Raw genomic sequence first — 17,409 nt, 5'->3', positions numbered from 1 at the left:
ATATACCATTTGACTAAATAGAGGCTATATTTTTTTAAAAAACTAACTGGTACCTTTTTTTTTAAGTAATTTTATTTTTAAAAAGGTATGCATTTTCAAAAGGTTTCTCAGATTATTTTAAATGTATCAGATTAAATATGTATTTGCTAAATGTATTTGATGTATTATGGACAAAAAATCATAAATTCAGAGAATTTACTGAAAACACTGAATTTACTGAAAAGAGAAGAATTTCCCACAACAGAAGCTTTCAATGATTCTGTTAATTAAAAATTCCATTTACAGTTTTTTTTCCACCTTTATAGGAAGCATTTCAGTTGTTTTTAGACCAACTCCAAGATTTCCGATTGACCAGTTTTGTGTTTTCAGTAAGTTATCTCGATTTATGATTTTTTTGACCATGATAATATATCAAATATATTTAGAAAATATGCATTTAATCTGATACATTTAAAATAAAACATTTTGAGAAGCCTTTTGAAAATGCATACTTGATTATCCGGCTCTCCAGCTTAATACCCTTCAGTAGATTTCTGTCATCTACTGAATTAAGTTCAAACTCCTTAGCTTGTCACATGAAATTTCTTCTGATATGATCTCCTACCTGCTTTTGTACCCTATTCTCTATCATCTGACAGTACTTTATGGCTTAGAAGTCTTGAGTTACATGTAGTTCTTTCTGTACTATGATATATCATGATTCTTGGCCTACATATATGCTGTCTAAAAATCTGCCTGGAAATTTGTTATTCATATTTTGAAACTCAGTCCAAAGTTTGCCATCTTGTGAAAGCTCCTTAGGTTGGCCTCTTTGTCCTTTCCACATGTCCCCCTTTTGGAGCATTTTCTTATTTTTTGACTCTATACAATGTTTAAGACTTGTCTTATATTTTCTCTGTCTCACATCTGGAATCACCTTCTTCTCCAAGAAGCTCTGATTCTTTTTATTAAAAAATGGTATTTATGGCCGGGCGCGGTGGCTCAAGCCTGTAATCCCAGCACTTTGGGAGGCCGAGACGGGCGGATCGCGAGATCAGGAGATCGAGACCATCCCGGCTAACACGGTGAAACCCCGTCTCTACTAAAAAATACAAAAAACTAGCCGGGCGAGGTGGCGGGCGCCTGTAGTCCCAGCTATTCGGGAGGCTGAGGCAGGAGAATGGCGTAAACCCGGGAGGCGGAGCTTGCAGTGAGCTGAGATCCGGCCACTGCACTCTAGCCTGGGCGACAGAGCAAGACTCCGTCTCAAAAAAAAAAAAAAAAAAAAAAAAGAATGGTATTTATAAATCAACAATTGGGTGCTAGATGTGCTCATTGCTTCTGGACTTTTAGGCCCTGCCAGGTGACAGAGTTAGGGGGTATATATTGTATATATTAAATGTACTAAACCATAAACCACATGTACACACGTTTATATTTAATTTTGTGTATGTCTGTATATATAGCATATTGAAAGTTAGGAGCTCATACTGCTAACTCTGATTCAAGTCCAGCACCACTAGGTTTATTCTAGTGTCTCTCCTTTCTTTTTTGTAATTTCTCTCGTGAACAGTAAAACTCTTGGCTCTCATTATTTGCAATGTATTTACTTACCAGTTCAACCCTAGTATACACATAAAATTATTTCAGAATTGCCAGTCCTTACCCCTGTGACAAAAAGATTTGCTAACCAAAATATATTATTTTTGTATACTTTTGTTTTTAATTAGTCTTACAGTATCCTGTTAAGATGTTATTTTCCAGAGTTAGTTTAGTTTGTTTCTTTCTGCCTTCTCTAATGTGGTTAGGTTATTTATTTATAAAACAGGTTCATTTCTTATTTTTTTGTATTCCATTTAGAGTTCCCCCCACATCCTGATTGGTTTTAATGTTTATTTTATTTTATTTTTTGGACACGAAGTTTCCTCTGGTTTTAGAAGATAGAGCTATACAAAATGTATGCTCAGAGAAGAGTCACTTGCTCCATATTCCCATACCCTGTTCCCATTACTCCCTTCTTTCCATCCTTTGACCACCCACCCACTGTTGGTAAACCAATCTCTTTAGTTTTTTACTTATCCTTCTCACAGTTCATTTAAACAGGGTTAGAGACTTGTTATAAATGTAGATTTCATATTCATATAATTTGAGAGCTTCCACATAACACACTTTTAAAATACTTTTAAATATCATTTTCAAATGTTTGTTTTAAAAACTTCAGTATGCTAGCCAAAAATCATAGTTAGAACATTAATTTTCCAAAAGCAGAGTGTTATTCACATAGTTTAGTATGTGAATATAGTTTACTGTTAGTAATTGCTATTACTATATAGAATATAATAGTTTATAACCAAAAAAAATCTTTAGTCCTACCCAAGTATTTATTCTGCAAGTGGTTATTTACACTGATAGGCAGCTTATCCTTCCAATATTCATTGTGTGGAACTTTATGTTTAGTTGATTTGAATTTCACTGCATTTCTTAAACATGTTTATACTAGGTTGTTCCAGTTTCTTTATGCTCTTTTTTTCTATCTAACCTGTCATACCACCCTGTCTCTTTTAAACCCTAACTTATCCATCCTTTACAGCCTAACTTTATGCCAATTCTTTCTTATCTTGCCCTTTCTTCTCCTTCCTCTGAACCTTTGAATGCTAAGTAATTTTTCCTTTGGTTGCATGTGTGTGTTTGTGTTTGTGTGTGTGTGTGTCTCCAGTGAGTTGGTTTTAGTAGCTAAATCTCATATGTTTTTAAAAACCTGATTTCTGTGGATGTATGTGAAATCAGGAAATTTTGTTTAACCTAATAAGCCTCTGTTAATTTTTTCCCCCAACAGAAGTCTAGACTATAGGACAGTCCATGATAAAAATTAATTGTATACCCTGCCTTTTGAAGTCAGGCACTGTCTTGTTCATCATTTGTCCTTCGTAGTAATCCACACATAGTGTTACTCCCATGGTTTGCTCAATTATTTCCATAAAATTTATTTTTAAATTTCTATTCAAACTAAAATAGCTTTTATTCTCTATTTGCTATATATGTGGGAAAATAAAGCCATTGAGTTAGTTCTGTCAATTTGAGAATGAATGAAAAGATTTTTTTCTATAACATGTTTTATATAAAGTTACATGAATTAGGTTTACAAAATGTGTTCAACCTCCTTTTCTCAAGGTAGCCATAATACTCAGTATTAGGTAGTTTGTATAGCTTCCTTATGAGGAATGTGGGCAACACACTCTTTACTGGGCAGGTCAAGGAAATAAAGGGCACTTAATCTCTCAAATCATTGCAAGTTGGAAAGAGCTAGAGGTAAAGAAACACCATTTAGCACTATACTTCTCTAGTCATTTAATTTTGCAGCATGCAGACACACCCACCCCTATAATGGTTATTGTACTTGTCAAAAAGACATCAGGGAGGGATTATTTTATTACCTATTGAAACTAAACACAGATAAGTGGTTTTTAAAAATCATCTTGCCAAATATATTGATGCCACAGCTACATATTTCTAAATATATAGCCTGGAAGTATAGCTTTCACACTTCTAAGATCTTCTAATTTAAACATTTGATCTATTTCTTTGTTTTTTTTCTTGTTAATATAAGAGCCAATTCTTTATTCAGCCTCCAAACTGGGGCCCTTTGTTATCTTAATTGTTTCAGTTTATTCTGGAAATATGAAAGCTTCCTTTCTCTAATGATTCTTTTTTCTAGGTCAGCGTCCTTAAGACCACATTTTGTACTAACTTTACAACTACTTTATAGTGTAAAAAATAAGAAAAAGAAAAGTTGTTGATTTGCCTGGAATCTCCATTTTACCACCTTTTTCTTCTTTTGTTGAGGAAGCCTCCTGTATTTTAGAGTTCACAGTTTATTCCTATCTCCCATAATTGAGGCATTTTAATGCATTTTCCAATGTATTTATTCTCTGTATCCCAAAGTCATGTCAGCAGAGAAGTTCTGTTGGTAGCAATATGTAATCACTGTATATCTAGTAATAAACGGATTCATTGCATTTATAAGTGTGTGTTTTTACACTGATCTGTTTTTTTCTTTATCTCTCCTGTTTATGCAGACAGGCATGGTACATTGTGATACAGCAGTTGGAACACCTGATTATATATCACCTGAGGTTCTGAAATCACAAGGGGGTGATGGTTACTATGGGCGAGAATGTGATTGGTGGTCTGTAGGTGTTTTCCTTTTTGAGATGCTAGTGGGTAAGTAAATATTTTAACTTTTTTTCAAAACACTTCTTATAATACTTTATATCAGTCAAGAATTTGAGAATATAAGGAAATTAATTGCCTTTGTCGTAGGGAAGAATTGGATTTCTGGAAACTTTGAATTAGTAGTATCTGATAGGGCAGACTGTTAATTGGAAAATTAATAACAAGCCTGATGCTGGCATGGTGATTAAATGGAATAAGTAGAATGTAAAAAGAATTAAAAATATATCACCAGGAAATATTTCTCCAGTAGACATTTTTGAATTATTAAAATATTAGAGCAAGAAGCAAGTTTACAGTTTCAGTGGGCCTTCATTCTAAGATTTTCCTTCTTTTTTTTTTTTCTTTTTTTTCTGAGGCAGGGTCTCGCTCTGTTGCCCAGGCTGGAATGCAGTGGCATGAACACAGCTCACTACAACCTTGACCTCCTAGGCTCAAGTGATCATCCCATTTTGCCTCCCGAGTAGCTAGGATTACAGGCACATGCCACTAAACCCACTGATTTTTTTTCATTTTTTGTAGAGAGTGGTCTTATCATGTTGCCCAGGCTAGTTTCAAACTTCTGACCTCAAGTGTTCCACCTCAACCTCCCAAAGTGCTGAGATTTTAGGCATGAACCTCCACGCCTAGCCCTCTAAGATTTTCTTGATCAATCATATTTGTTATAGTGTTTCAATGTAAGACTTAATATTTGTCCCAATAATAGTAAAGTAAAAATCTCTTTAGTTTATGTGATTACATAATTGATTTCGTAAACAACTGTATTCCTTCCATTTACTACTTGCATATATATTTTGTTTGTAATTCTCGTGAAATAAATTATAAATATAATGTTTACCATTTGATTATCAAGATAAATATATTTTATAATAACATTGCAGTTTTAGAAAACTCAGAGACAAATTTAGTTATTTCTTCTTTTTTATGACCAAATCAAAACTTGAAAGGCTGAAGTATTTCAAAACTTTCTTTACATCATAGATTTCATTCCTAAGGTTTCCCATTTCTAAGTACTCGGGTCATAAAAATATTAATACCTTTGGGCTAAGGAAGCCAGCGACGTGGCATAGGGATGAGGGTTGAAAATGTAGTTAAATCCACTTTCCAAGGCAAGTATGTCAAGGCTAGTAACATAATATGGAATTAATTAGAGTTAAAATATACTTTTTAGAATTAGAGAATATGTTTTCTAAAAGGTGAGCCTAAAAGAAATGATAGTGTAAAGCCTGTATGATAAAAGACTATGGTTATTGCTAAAAAATCAGAAATTTTTGATAAATTGCAAGTTTAAATAATTACTGTTGAACTTTTTTGTGGCATAAATTGCTTTCTCTTGATGACTGTCTTGTATGTAGCATTGATCTTGTTATGCTTCGTTTCATGTCATAGTATGACCTACTCTATTTTGGGCCTTTCAAAGTGAGTCTCTTTGTACACATTATATGGTCTATGTAGCTGTCTATTCTCCCACCTCTGGCCTAGGTTGCGTCTTGTAATCTTTTGAAAATAGAATATATTCTCTTTTTGGCCTAGACACGCTTTCCTAGGGATTTACAAAATAAGGTACTTTAGAGTAAGTAATTTGGCTTATTCGATGAAGAGGCCAATTAAATTCTCACGACTGCGAGGCTGAGTGGTGCTAGCTCAGCTCTTCAGGAGCCTGAGTGAGGCAGGAGGATTACTTGACCCCAGGAGTTCAAGGCCAGCCTGGGAAACATATGAGATACTGTGTCTAAAAATAATAATAAAAGAGTAGAATTAAAATAAATACAAAATTTTTAACATAAAGTTAAAAAATAAAGTAAAAGTTAAAAAATAAATTAAAAAAATAAAAAATAAAATATTGAATTCAAAGCTGCCCTCTACCTTTCTTTGAACACAAACAAAAAATAACTACCTGAAGACATTTTTTGAAGTTTTGGATTGGCTGATTTAGGAAAGTCAGGTTTTCATTAAAGTTCCTTGTAGTGTAGGTGTACTCGCAGAGCCTGTAACACTTGTGGCTTTAGCTCAGTACTGGCCAGAATGGTGCCTTCAACATTTTCTATCTTTATACTTGCTTCAGTGCATCTATCACAGTCATTAGTAAGAACACTGCATGGGGAGACCATTTCTGCCCTCTTTCAACTCTAGCTACATGTCACTTTAAGCTAGTCACAGTCTGTCTCTTTGGGCCTGACTTCCTCTTATGTAAAATAATAGAGCTGGTTTAACTCTTGGAGCAGCCCTGTCTGGCCTATCATGATGTAAATGATTTAAATCTGTGCTGTCCAGTGTGGTAACCATTGGTTACATCATGACTTAAAATGTGGCTAGTATAACTAGGGAATTGTGTTTTTCATTTTATGTAATTCATTTTAACTTTAAATTGCCACCTGTAGCTAGTGGCAACTGTGGTGTATAGCGTAGCTCTACAGAGTGATTTCAAAATGCTGATCCAGCCCAAGCATTAAAGGACTCTGACTGATCTGACCCCATACAGGAAATCTTTCTCTTGCACTATTCAGTAAAACATTTCCTTTCTTACGTTAAAAAAAATCTCAACACATTCTGGAGTTATCATTGATTTTATTTTGCTTTTAAGGGATGAGGGGTCATTGGTGGTGTTACAATTTAAATACATTCTTTGTTTTAGAATATAACAATATGTCTGTTGTTTTGACTGGGACTCTGTGCCCATAGAATATTTGTTCTTCACTGCATGTGACAAATTTCAACTTAACATACTTAAATATTAGGTGAAAAGTGTTTCCTTTGCATTCTCTGTTACACTCAGTATCTTCTTTCTTGAAATTTAGGGGATACTCCATTTTATGCGGATTCACTTGTAGGAACATATAGCAAAATTATGGATCATAAGAATTCACTGTGTTTCCCTGAAGATGCAGAAATTTCCAAACATGCAAAGAATCTCATCTGTGCTTTCTTAACAGATAGGTAATGTACATTGAATTTGTTTGTAGAGAAGCCCTTTTATGTTAAATTTGTAGAAATAAAAGCATACCTAGCTTATTAACATATGAAATCAGTCTGCCTCTCATTACCCAAGTAGCATCTAATTCTGGGTTAGCCTTTTCCTTCTGCTAAGCTTGGTGTTGGGCTACCTCCTTGTTATGTGTGTACAGCCCTGTTGTAATCAAACTCTAACCTTAACCCTCATGTCTAAAAAGGAAAAAATAGAACTTGGTAAAACAATGGATTTGAAAGAAATAAAACTTTTGTATTGTTCACATTTTATCCTCTAAGCTGGTTAATCCATATTACTCTTATATAACTTTTGAGAGTATTTTGTGTAGATAAATACTCAGCAGGTTATAATCTTAAAAACTATTTGTGTTAGACTTGGGAGTACTTCCTTCCCAACCCTTTTTAATTTACATTTGAATATGAGCAAGACTATCCTGGAAATTCTATACTTTTAAAAACAAAATAGATGAACAAAGGTGAGAAAACCTGCCCCAAAAAGAGAAGCTAGAAAACTCTTTGATTTGTCTTCCTTGTTCACTCCATTCCATTTTTTTCTAATGTCCCATTTTATATTTGTGATGGGAGTCATCCCATCAAAGGACCAACATACAGAAGAGGGTGCTCACACCCTTGTTCAAACTTACACATCAGCTTTGTGATCTTGGGGAAATTATTTTTACTTTTTTGGGAAATAATTTTACTCATCCATAAAACAGTGGGCTCAAATTACATAACTAAGGGCATTTCTAGCTCTAATATGCTAAGATTCCTCGGCACATCTTGTTTATTAATTTGTTACAAGCATTACTGCAGTGACTATCCTCACACATTCATCTCTGTATACTTTTTATAGGATAAAATCTTAAAGGTGGAATTCTGGGATACACATTTTAAAATTAAGTGATGTTACAAAATTGATCCCCAGATGAGTTACATCAATATGTATTTCCATTAACAAAATTGTTTTCCTCTCGTCAAACTGAACATTATAAAATGTTTTTTCTTTTTTTCATCAAAGAGGATAATTATTTTTATTTGTCAATCATTTGTAGAATAAAACTTTAATACCTGTTAATTACATGGTTGATGAGCAGTCGGTGCTCATAAACTCAAAGTAAAACGGAAATGACAATTTATATATTAAGACCTGGAGATGAGGAGATGTTATCTTTGAAAAGAAGGAGAGATGCCTCTTTCTAGAGGATAGGGTGGAAGAAGAACACAGCCTGTATGTTTGATGTGGGCACTGAGCAGGATTGGTAGGGATGGTCATAATTTGTGCTGGATGATAAATTGTACAACAGGGTGCACCTGTTTTATGTTTATAAAAGGAGTGTTATGAAATATTTAAATTAGTAGTTATGGGGCAGGGGTGTGCAATCTAAGGAATGATTATAGGTGGAAAACTGATATTTTGAAAATAAGTTAATGCCATAAATATGGCTAGGAGCACTTCCCCTTAAGGTCTACAGTTTTCCTATTTATGATAAACATAGCTCCAGGGCCTTGTATAACACAGATGCTATTTCCATACACTCTTCATTGAAGACTCAGAAGTTCAAAGAATGAAATTCTTTGTAACACTTTTCATATATGCAGAATGATAACTTTAATATACATGTAGAGATGTAATTTACCAGAATAAATGTGGATAGCTTCAAACATAATATATGAATTCTTTTTAGGAAAGGGAGAGATTTTGAAAATAATATTTCTATTAGAGAAGTTTTGAATAACTCTTCTCTGCCAGAAGTTAGACCTATGTCTCTGTATATCCTGAAGTTATTGTCATTCAGTCGTGGCACATGCAGGTGAATTTTTTTACTTGATAGTCTTATGTACTTTCGTTTGATGCAAACTATAGACAGAAACATTTTATTTTTCACGACATTTATTATGCATTACAGTTTTTTAAATCTATCTAAAGAGATCACATACTGTAACATGGGATTGCTTATTTTTGAGAAACATTTAAGCTGAAGCTTTTAATACAAACATCTCGAATTTACTTGAGATCTTTATTTTGGTTAAACTATTGACGTAGAGGTAATCTTTTTATTTTACAATTTTTAAATAATACAATCTTTAACTGCATTATTTAGGGAGGTACGACTTGGGAGAAATGGGGTAGAAGAAATCAGACAACATCCTTTCTTTAAGAATGATCAGTGGCATTGGGATAACATAAGAGAAAGTAAGTCAATAAACCTAAATATTTTCATTCCATCACATTCTGAAACTCATAATTTGATTCCTTTTTTGAAATAACAAGCATGTTTGATAACACTTAATGCTAACTCATTTTCAAATTGAGAAATTTCATTTCAAATTTGTTCTGTGGCAGTATTTATAACAATATTCCTCAATATCTTTGCAAACTGTTAGCAGTATTTCTCAACACTTTTATAATAAACATTACACATTCCTTAATTTGCTAAGTTAAGCTTTGTAGATCTCAATAATTTTTAGAATCAAGGGAATATAATCCTTTAATTTAAATGTGTTTGATTTGACAAATCAACAATTATTTATGGAGACCATACTCTTTAAATATTGTGGTAAGCATAGTATCTTATTTTTACTATGTATATATGACATTGATTCATTTTAAGGGTAAGAAATATTTCTGTTTTGAGAACGTAGAAAATTGAGATCTCTAAATTCTTTTTTTTTTTTTTTTTTTTAAATTTATTTATTATTATTATACTGTAAGTTGTAGGGTACATGTGCATAACGTGCAGGTTTGTTACATATGTATACTTGTGCCTTGTTGGTGTGCTGCACCCATCAACTCGTCATTTACATCAGGTATAACTCCCAATGCAATCCCTCCCCCCGCCCCCCTCCCCATGATAAGCCCCGGTGTGTGATGTTCCCCTTCCCGAGTCCAAGTGATCTCATTGTTCAGTTCCCACCTATGAGTGAGAACATGCGGTGTTTGGTTTTCTGTTCTTGTGATAGTTTGCTAAGAATGATGGATTCCAGCTGCATCCATGTCCCTACAAAGGACACAAACTCATCCTTTTTTATGGCTGCATAGTATTCCATGGTGTATATATGCCACATTTTCTTAATCCAATCTGTCACTGATGGACATTTGGGTTGATTCCAAGTCTTTGCTATTGTGAATAGTGCTGCAATAAACATACGTGTGCATGTGTCTTTATAGCAGCATAATTTATAATCCTTTGGGTATATACCCAGTAATGGGATGGCTGGGTCATATGGTACATCTAGTTCTAGATCCTTGAGGAATCGCCATACTGTTTTCCATAATGGTTGAACTAGTTTACAATCCCACCAACAGTGTAAAAGTGTTCCTATTTCTCCACATCCTCTCCAGCACCTGTTGTTTCCTGACTTTTGAATGATCGCCATTCTAACTGGTGTGAGATGGTATCTCATTGTGGTTTTGATTTGCATTTCTCTGATGGCCAGTGATGATGAGCATTTTTTCATGTGTTTGTTGGCTGTATGAATGTCTTCTTTTGAGAAATGTCTATTCATATCCTTTGCCCACTTTTTGATGGGGTTGTTTGTTTTTTTCTTGTAAATTTGTTGGAGTTCTTTGTAGGTTCTGGATATTAGCCCTTTGTCAGATGAGTAGATTGCAAAAATTTTCTCCCATTCTGTAGGTTGCCTGTTCACTCTGATGGTAGTTTCTTTTGCTGTGCAGAAGCTCTTTAGTTTAATTAGATCCCATTTGTCAATTTTGGCTTTTGCTGCCGTTGCTTTTGGTGTTTTAGACATGAAGTCTTTGCCCATGCCTATGTCCTGAATGGTACTACCTAGATTTTCCTCTAGGATTTTTATGGTATTAGGTCTAACATTTAAGTCTCTAATCCATCTTGAATTAATTTTCGTATAAGGAGTAAGGAAAGGATCCAGTTTCAGCTTTCTACTTATGGCTAGCCAATTTTCCCAGCACCATTTATTAAATAGGGAATCCTTTCTCCATTTCTTGTTTCTCTCAGGTTTGTCAAAGATCAGATGGCTGTAGATGTGTGGTATTATTTCTGAGGACTCTGTTCTGTTCCATTGGTCTATATCTCTGTTTTGGTACCAGTACCATGCTGTTTTGGTTACTGTAGCCTTGTAGTATAGTTTGAAGTCAGGTAGCGTGATGCCTCCAGCTTTGTTCTTTTGACTTAGGATTGTCTTGGAGATGCGGGCTCTTTTTTGGTTCCATATGAACTTTAAAGCAGTTTTTTCCAATTCTGTGAAGAAACTCATTGGTAGCTTGATGGGGATGGCATTGAATCTATAAATTACCTTGGGCAGTATGGCCATTTTCACGATATTGATTCTTCCTATCCATGAGCATGGTATGTTCTTCCATTTGTTTGTGTCCTCTTTGATTTCACTGAGCAGTGGTTTGTAGTTCTCCTTGAAGAGGTCCTTTACATCCCTTGTAAGTTGGATTCCTAGGTATTTGATTCTCTTTGAAGCAATTGTGAATGGAAGTTCATTCATGATTTGGCTCTCTGTTTGTCTGTTACTAGTGTATAAGAATGCTTGTGATTTTTGCACATTAATTTTGTATCCTGAGACTTTGCTGAAGTTGCTTATCAGCTTAAGGAGATTTTGGGCTGAGACAATGGGGTTTTCTAAATATACAATCATGTCATCTGCAAAGAGGGACAATTTGACTTCTTCTTTTCCTAACTGAATACCCTTGATTTCTTTCTCTTGCCTGATTGCCCTAGCCAGAACTTCCAACACTATGTTGAATAGGAGTGGTGAGAGAGGGCATCCCTGTCTTGTGCCAGTTTTCAAAGGGAATTTTTCCAGTTTTTGCCCATTCAGTATGATATTGGCTGTGGGTTTGTCATAAATAGCTCTTATTATTTTGAGGTACGTTCCATCAATACCGAATTTATTGAGCGTTTTTAGCATGAAGGGCTGTTGAATTTTGTCAAAAGCCTTTTCTGCATCTATTGAAATAATCATGTGGTTCTTGTCTTTGGTTCTGTTTATATGCTGGATTATGTTTATTGATTTGCGAATGTTGAACCAGCCTTGCATCCCAGGGATGAAGCCCACTTGATCATGGTGGATAAGCTTTTTGATGTGTTGCTGAATCCGGTTTGCCAGTATTTTATTGAGGATTTTTGCATCGATGTTCATCAGGGATATTGGTCTAAAATTCTCTTTTTTTGTTGTATCTCTGCCAGGCTTTGGTATCAGGATGATGTTGGCCTCATAAAATGAGTTAGGGAGGATTCCCTCTTTTTCTATTGATTGGAATAGTTTCAGAAGGAATGGTACCAACTCCTCCTTGTACCTCTGGTAGAATTCAGCTGTGAATCCATCTGGTCCTGGACTTTTTTTGGTTGGTAGGCTATTAATTGTTGCCTCAATTTCAGAGCCTGCTATTGGTCTATTCAGGGATTCAACTTCTTCCTGATTTAGTCTTGGAAGAGTGTAAGTGTCCAGGAAATTATCCATTTCTTCTAGATTTTCCAGTTTATTTGCGTAGAGGTGTTTATAGTATTCTCTGATGGTAGTTTGTATTTCTGTGGGGTCGGTGGTGATATCCCCTTTTTCATTTTTAATTGCGTCGATTTGATTCTTCTCTCTTTTCTTCTTTATTAGTCTTGCTAGTGGTCTGTCAATTTTGTTGATCTTTTCAAAAAACCAACTCCTGGATTCATTGATTTTTTGGAGGGTTTTTTGTGTCTCTATCTCCTTCAGTTCTGCTCTGATCTTAGTTATTTCTAGCCTTCTGCTAGCTTTCAAATGTGTTTGCTCTTGCTTCTCTAGTTCTTTTAATTGCGATGTTAGAGTGTCAATTTTAGATCTTTCCTGCTTTCTCTTGTGGGCATTTAGTGCTATAAATTTCCCTCTACACACTGCTTTAAATGTGTCCCAGAGATTTTGGTATGTTGTATCTTTGTTCTCATTGGTTTCAAAGAACATCTTTATTTCTGCCTTCATTTCGTTATGTACCCAGTAGTCATTCAGGAGCAGGTTGTTCAGTTTCCATGTAGTTGAGCGGTTTTGATTGAGTTTCTTAGTCCTGAGTTCTAGTTTGATTGCACTGTGGTCTGAGAGACAGTTTGTTATAATTTCTGTTCTTGTACATTTGCTGAGGAGTGCTTTACTTCCAATTACGTGGTCAATTTTGGAATAAGTACGATGTGGTGCTGAGAAGAATGTATATTCTGTTGATTTGGGGTGGAGAGTTCTATAGATGTCTATTAGGTCTGCTTGCTGCAGAGATGAGTTCAATTCCTGGATATCCTTGTTAACTTTCTGTCTCGTTGATCTGTCTAATGTTGACAATGGAGTGTTGAAGTCTCCCATTATTATTGTATGGGAGTCTAAGTCTCTTTGTAAGTCTCTAAGGACTTGCTTTATGAATCTGGGTGCTCCTGTATTGGGTGCATATATATTTAGGATAGTTAGCTCTTCCTGTTGAATTGATCCCTTTACCATTATGTAATGGCCTTCTTTGTCTCTTTTGATCTTTGATGGTTTAAAGTCTGTTTTATCAGAGACTAGTATTGCAACCCCCGCTTTTTTTTGTTCTCCATTTGCTTGGTAAATCTTCCTCCATCCCTTTATTTTGAGCCTATGTATGTCTCTGCGTGTGAGATGGGTCTCCTGAATACAGCAGACTGATGGGTCTTGACTCTTTATCCAGTTTGCCAGTCTGTGTCTCTTAATTGGAGCATTTAGTCCATTTACATTTAAGGTTAAGATTGTTATGTGTGAACTTGATCCTGCCATTATGATATTAACTGGTTATTTTGCTCCTTAGTTGATGCAGTTTCTTCCTAGCCTCGATGGTCTTTACATTTTGGCATGTTTTTGAGATGGCTGGTACCGGTTGTTCCTTTCCATGTTGAGTGCTTCCTTCAGGGTCTCTTGTAAGGCAGGCCTAGTGGTGACAAAATCTCTAAGCATTTGCTTATCTGTAAAGGATTTTATTTCTCCTTCACTTATGAAACTTAGTTTGGCTGGATATGAAATTCTGGGTTTAAAATTCTTTTCTTTAAGAATGTTGAATATTGGCCCCCACTCTCTTCTGGCTTGGAGAGTTTCTGCCGAGAGATCTGCTGTGAGTCTGATGGGCTTCCCTTTGTGGGTAACCCGACCTTTCTCTCTGGCTGCCCTTAAGATTTTTTCCTTCATTTCAACTTTGGTGAATCTGGCAATTATGTGTCTTGGAGTTGCTCTTCTCGAGGAGTATCTTTGTGGCGTTCTCTGTATTTCCTGGATTTGAATGTTGGCCTGCCCTACTAGGTTGGGGAAGTTCTCCTGGATGATATCCTGAAGAGTGTTTTCCAACTTGGTTCCATTTTCCCCCTCACTTTCAGGCACCCCAATCAGACGTAGATTTGGTCTTTTTACATAATCCCATACTTCTTGCAGGCTTTGTTCATTTCTTTTTCTTCTTTTTTCTTTTGGTTTCTCTTCTCGCTTCATTTCATTCATTTGATCCTCAATCGCTGATACTCTTTCTTCCAGTTGATCGAGTCGGTTACTGAAGCTTGTGCATTTGTCACGTATTTCTCGTGTCATGGTTTTCATCTCTTTCATTTCGTTTATGACCTTCTCTGCATTAATTAGTCTAGCCGTCAATTCTTCCACTTTTTTTTCAAGATTTTTAGTTTCTTTGCGCTGGGTACGTAATTCCTCCTTTAGCTCTGAGAAATTTGATGGACTGAAGCCTTCTTCTCTCATCTCGTCAAAGTCATTCTCCGTCCAGCTTTGATCCGTTGCTGGTGATGAGCTGCGCTCCTTTGCCGGGGGAGATGCGCTCTTGTTTTTTGAATTTCCAGCTTTTCTGCCCTGCTTTTTCCCCATCTTTGTGGTTTTATCTGCCTCTGGTCTTTGATGATGGTGATGTACTGATGGGGTTTTGGTGTAGGTGTCCTTCCTGTTTGATAGTTTTCCTTCTAACAGTCAGGACCCTCAGCTGTAGGTCTGTTGGAGATTGCTTGAGGTCCACTCCAGACCCTGTTTGCCTGGGTAACAGCAGCAGAGGCTGCAGAAGATAGAATATTTCTGAACAGCAAGTGTACCTGTCTGATTCTTGCTTTGGAAGCTTCCTCTCAGGGGTGTACTCCACCCTGTGAGGTGTGGGGTGTCAGACTGCCCCTAGTGGGGGATGTCTCCCAGTTAGGCTACTCAGGGGTCAGGGACCCGCTTGAGCAGGGAGTCTGTCCCTTCTCAGATCTCAACCTCCGTGTTGGGAGATCCACTGCTCTCTTCAAAGCTGTCAGACAGAGTCATTTGCGTCTGCAGAGGTGTCTGCTGCTTTGTTATTGTTTTCTGTGCCCTGCCCCCAGAGGTGGAGTCTACAGAGACAGGCAGGTTTCCTTGAGCTGCTGTGAGCTCCACCCAGTTCGAGCTTCCCAGCAGCTTTGTTTACCTACTTAAGCCTCAGCAATGGCGGGCGCCCCTCCCCCAGCCTCGCTGCTGCCTTGCCGGTAGATCACAGACTGCTGTAATAGCAATGAGGGAGGCTCCGTGGGTGTGGGACCCTCCCGGCCAGGTGTGGGATATGATCTCCTGGTGTGCCTGTTTGCTCAAAGCGCAGTATTGGGGTGGGAGTTACCCGATTCTCCAGGTGTTGTGTGTCTCAGTTCCCCTGGCTAGGAAAAGGGATTCCCTTCCCCCTTGCGCTTCTCAGGTGAGGCAATGCCTCCCCCTGCTTCAGCTCTCGCTGGTCGGGCTGCAGCAGCTGACCAGTACCGATCGTCCGGCACTCCCCAGTGAGATGAACCCAGTACCTCAGTTGAAAATGCCGAAATCACCGGTCTTCTGTGTCGCTGGCGCTGGGAGTTGAAGACTGGAGCTGCTCCTATTCGGCCATCTTGCTCCGCCCCACCGAGATCTCTAAATTCTGTGCAAATTATTGCTGCTTGTAATTTTTAACAACTAGAATAATATGTTGCTTTCCTTGTTTAATGGATTAATCTGTATTTAAAACTGATCTAATATAGCATTAAATTACAAAATTTTAATTCTGTGAATCGACAAAATGGAAAATGCACTGCTATAAATTTATATAGTGTTATTAAATAATAAATAGTATATCATAATAAAATAGGATGGTTTATATATTTTGATTGTGAATGAAATAATTTATTTCTTTTCTTTTAATAGCGGCAGCTCCTGTAGTACCTGAACTCAGCAGTGACATAGACAGCAGCAATTTCGATGACATTGAAGATGACAAAGGAGATGTAGAAACCTTCCCAATTCCTAAAGCTTTTGTTGGAAATCAGCTGCCTTTCATAGGATTTACCTACTATAGAGAAAATTTGTATGTAGTTTATTATTTATTAATATTTACTGTTTTTAGAATCTTGCTATAAGATGATGTCTTATTTTGAGACTGAATTACAGAAGATAAAGTGCTAATTTGTTTTTTCCAAAAGAACTATCATCAGAAGAATTCTTAATTTTATTTTATTATTTCTGAATGTTATATGTTATTCTTTTATAAGTTATTGCAAGACACCATTTTACATTCTTTTGGGGATATAGAGTAAAAGCAGATACCTATTTTTGAAGAAGCTTGTCATCTCATGAAGGATATAAGAGAATTATATAGTCATAAAGAAGGGTAAAATGTGACAGTTGCCTTAAGAAAGATGCTAAGAGAATCTGGGATGGTTCAGAAGAAAAACAGAAATCATCTCTTTTGGTTGGGAGTAGGGAGAAGTCAGGTCAGATCTCTGGGAAGAGGCAGCATTTTAGCCAAGTCTAACAAGAAGAAGTTTTGAGTGGCTGAAATATGGGGAGATTAGGGGACAGTTGTAAGGTGTTGAATAGTGGAAGCAAATGTTGGGAATGTGAGCACACATTGGGAACAGAGCACTCACATTGAGTCCGGTAGCACTCAAACATAGAGCAGGTGCTACTATATCATGACTGTTTAGAGGACTCGATGAGACTACGTGGTTTTCTTGCCTGTAATCTCTGCATCTGGCAGAGAGTCTGACACAAGATCATTCAATAAATATTGGTTAACTGGAGTGAGTATTGGATGTAAGATTAGAAAATATGTTGAGGCTGGGTGTGGTGATTCACACATGTAATCCTAGCACTTTGGGAGGCTGAGGTGGGAGGATAGTTGAGCCCAGGAGTTCTAGACCAGCCTAGGCAACAAAGTGGAACCCTGTCTTTAAAAAAGAAATAAAAACACTTGGGTACGGTGGCTCATGCCTGTAATCCCAGCACTTTGGAAGCTGAGGCAGGCAGATCACATGAGGTCAG

At 36.5% G+C, this 17,409-nt stretch overlaps 1 protein-coding gene across 3 annotated transcripts in view; it reads left to right on the top strand.

Annotated features, from left to right (window-relative positions):
* The window catches only part of ROCK2 (Rho associated coiled-coil containing protein kinase 2), a 154,234-nt gene that overhangs the window by 94,615 nt on the left and 42,210 nt on the right, over nt 1-17,409 (top strand). For all 3 annotated transcript variants that reach the window (XM_025354060.1, XM_025354059.1, XM_025354061.1), the window contains 4 exons: nt 4,056-4,200; nt 7,008-7,146; nt 9,279-9,370; nt 16,294-16,453. In XM_025354060.1, the coding sequence (XP_025209845.1) occupies nt 4,056-4,200; nt 7,008-7,146; nt 9,279-9,370; nt 16,294-16,453 (536 nt within the window). The remainder of the gene's footprint in view (nt 1-4,055; nt 4,201-7,007; nt 7,147-9,278; nt 9,371-16,293; nt 16,454-17,409) is intronic.

This window comes from Theropithecus gelada, chromosome 13 (genome assembly GCF_003255815.1).
Source record: "Theropithecus gelada isolate Dixy chromosome 13, Tgel_1.0, whole genome shotgun sequence".
Taxonomy (NCBI): domain Eukaryota; kingdom Metazoa; phylum Chordata; class Mammalia; order Primates; family Cercopithecidae; genus Theropithecus; species Theropithecus gelada.
Note: the sequence above shows the minus strand (reverse complement) of the source record. Positions and strands in the feature narration are given on the sequence as shown.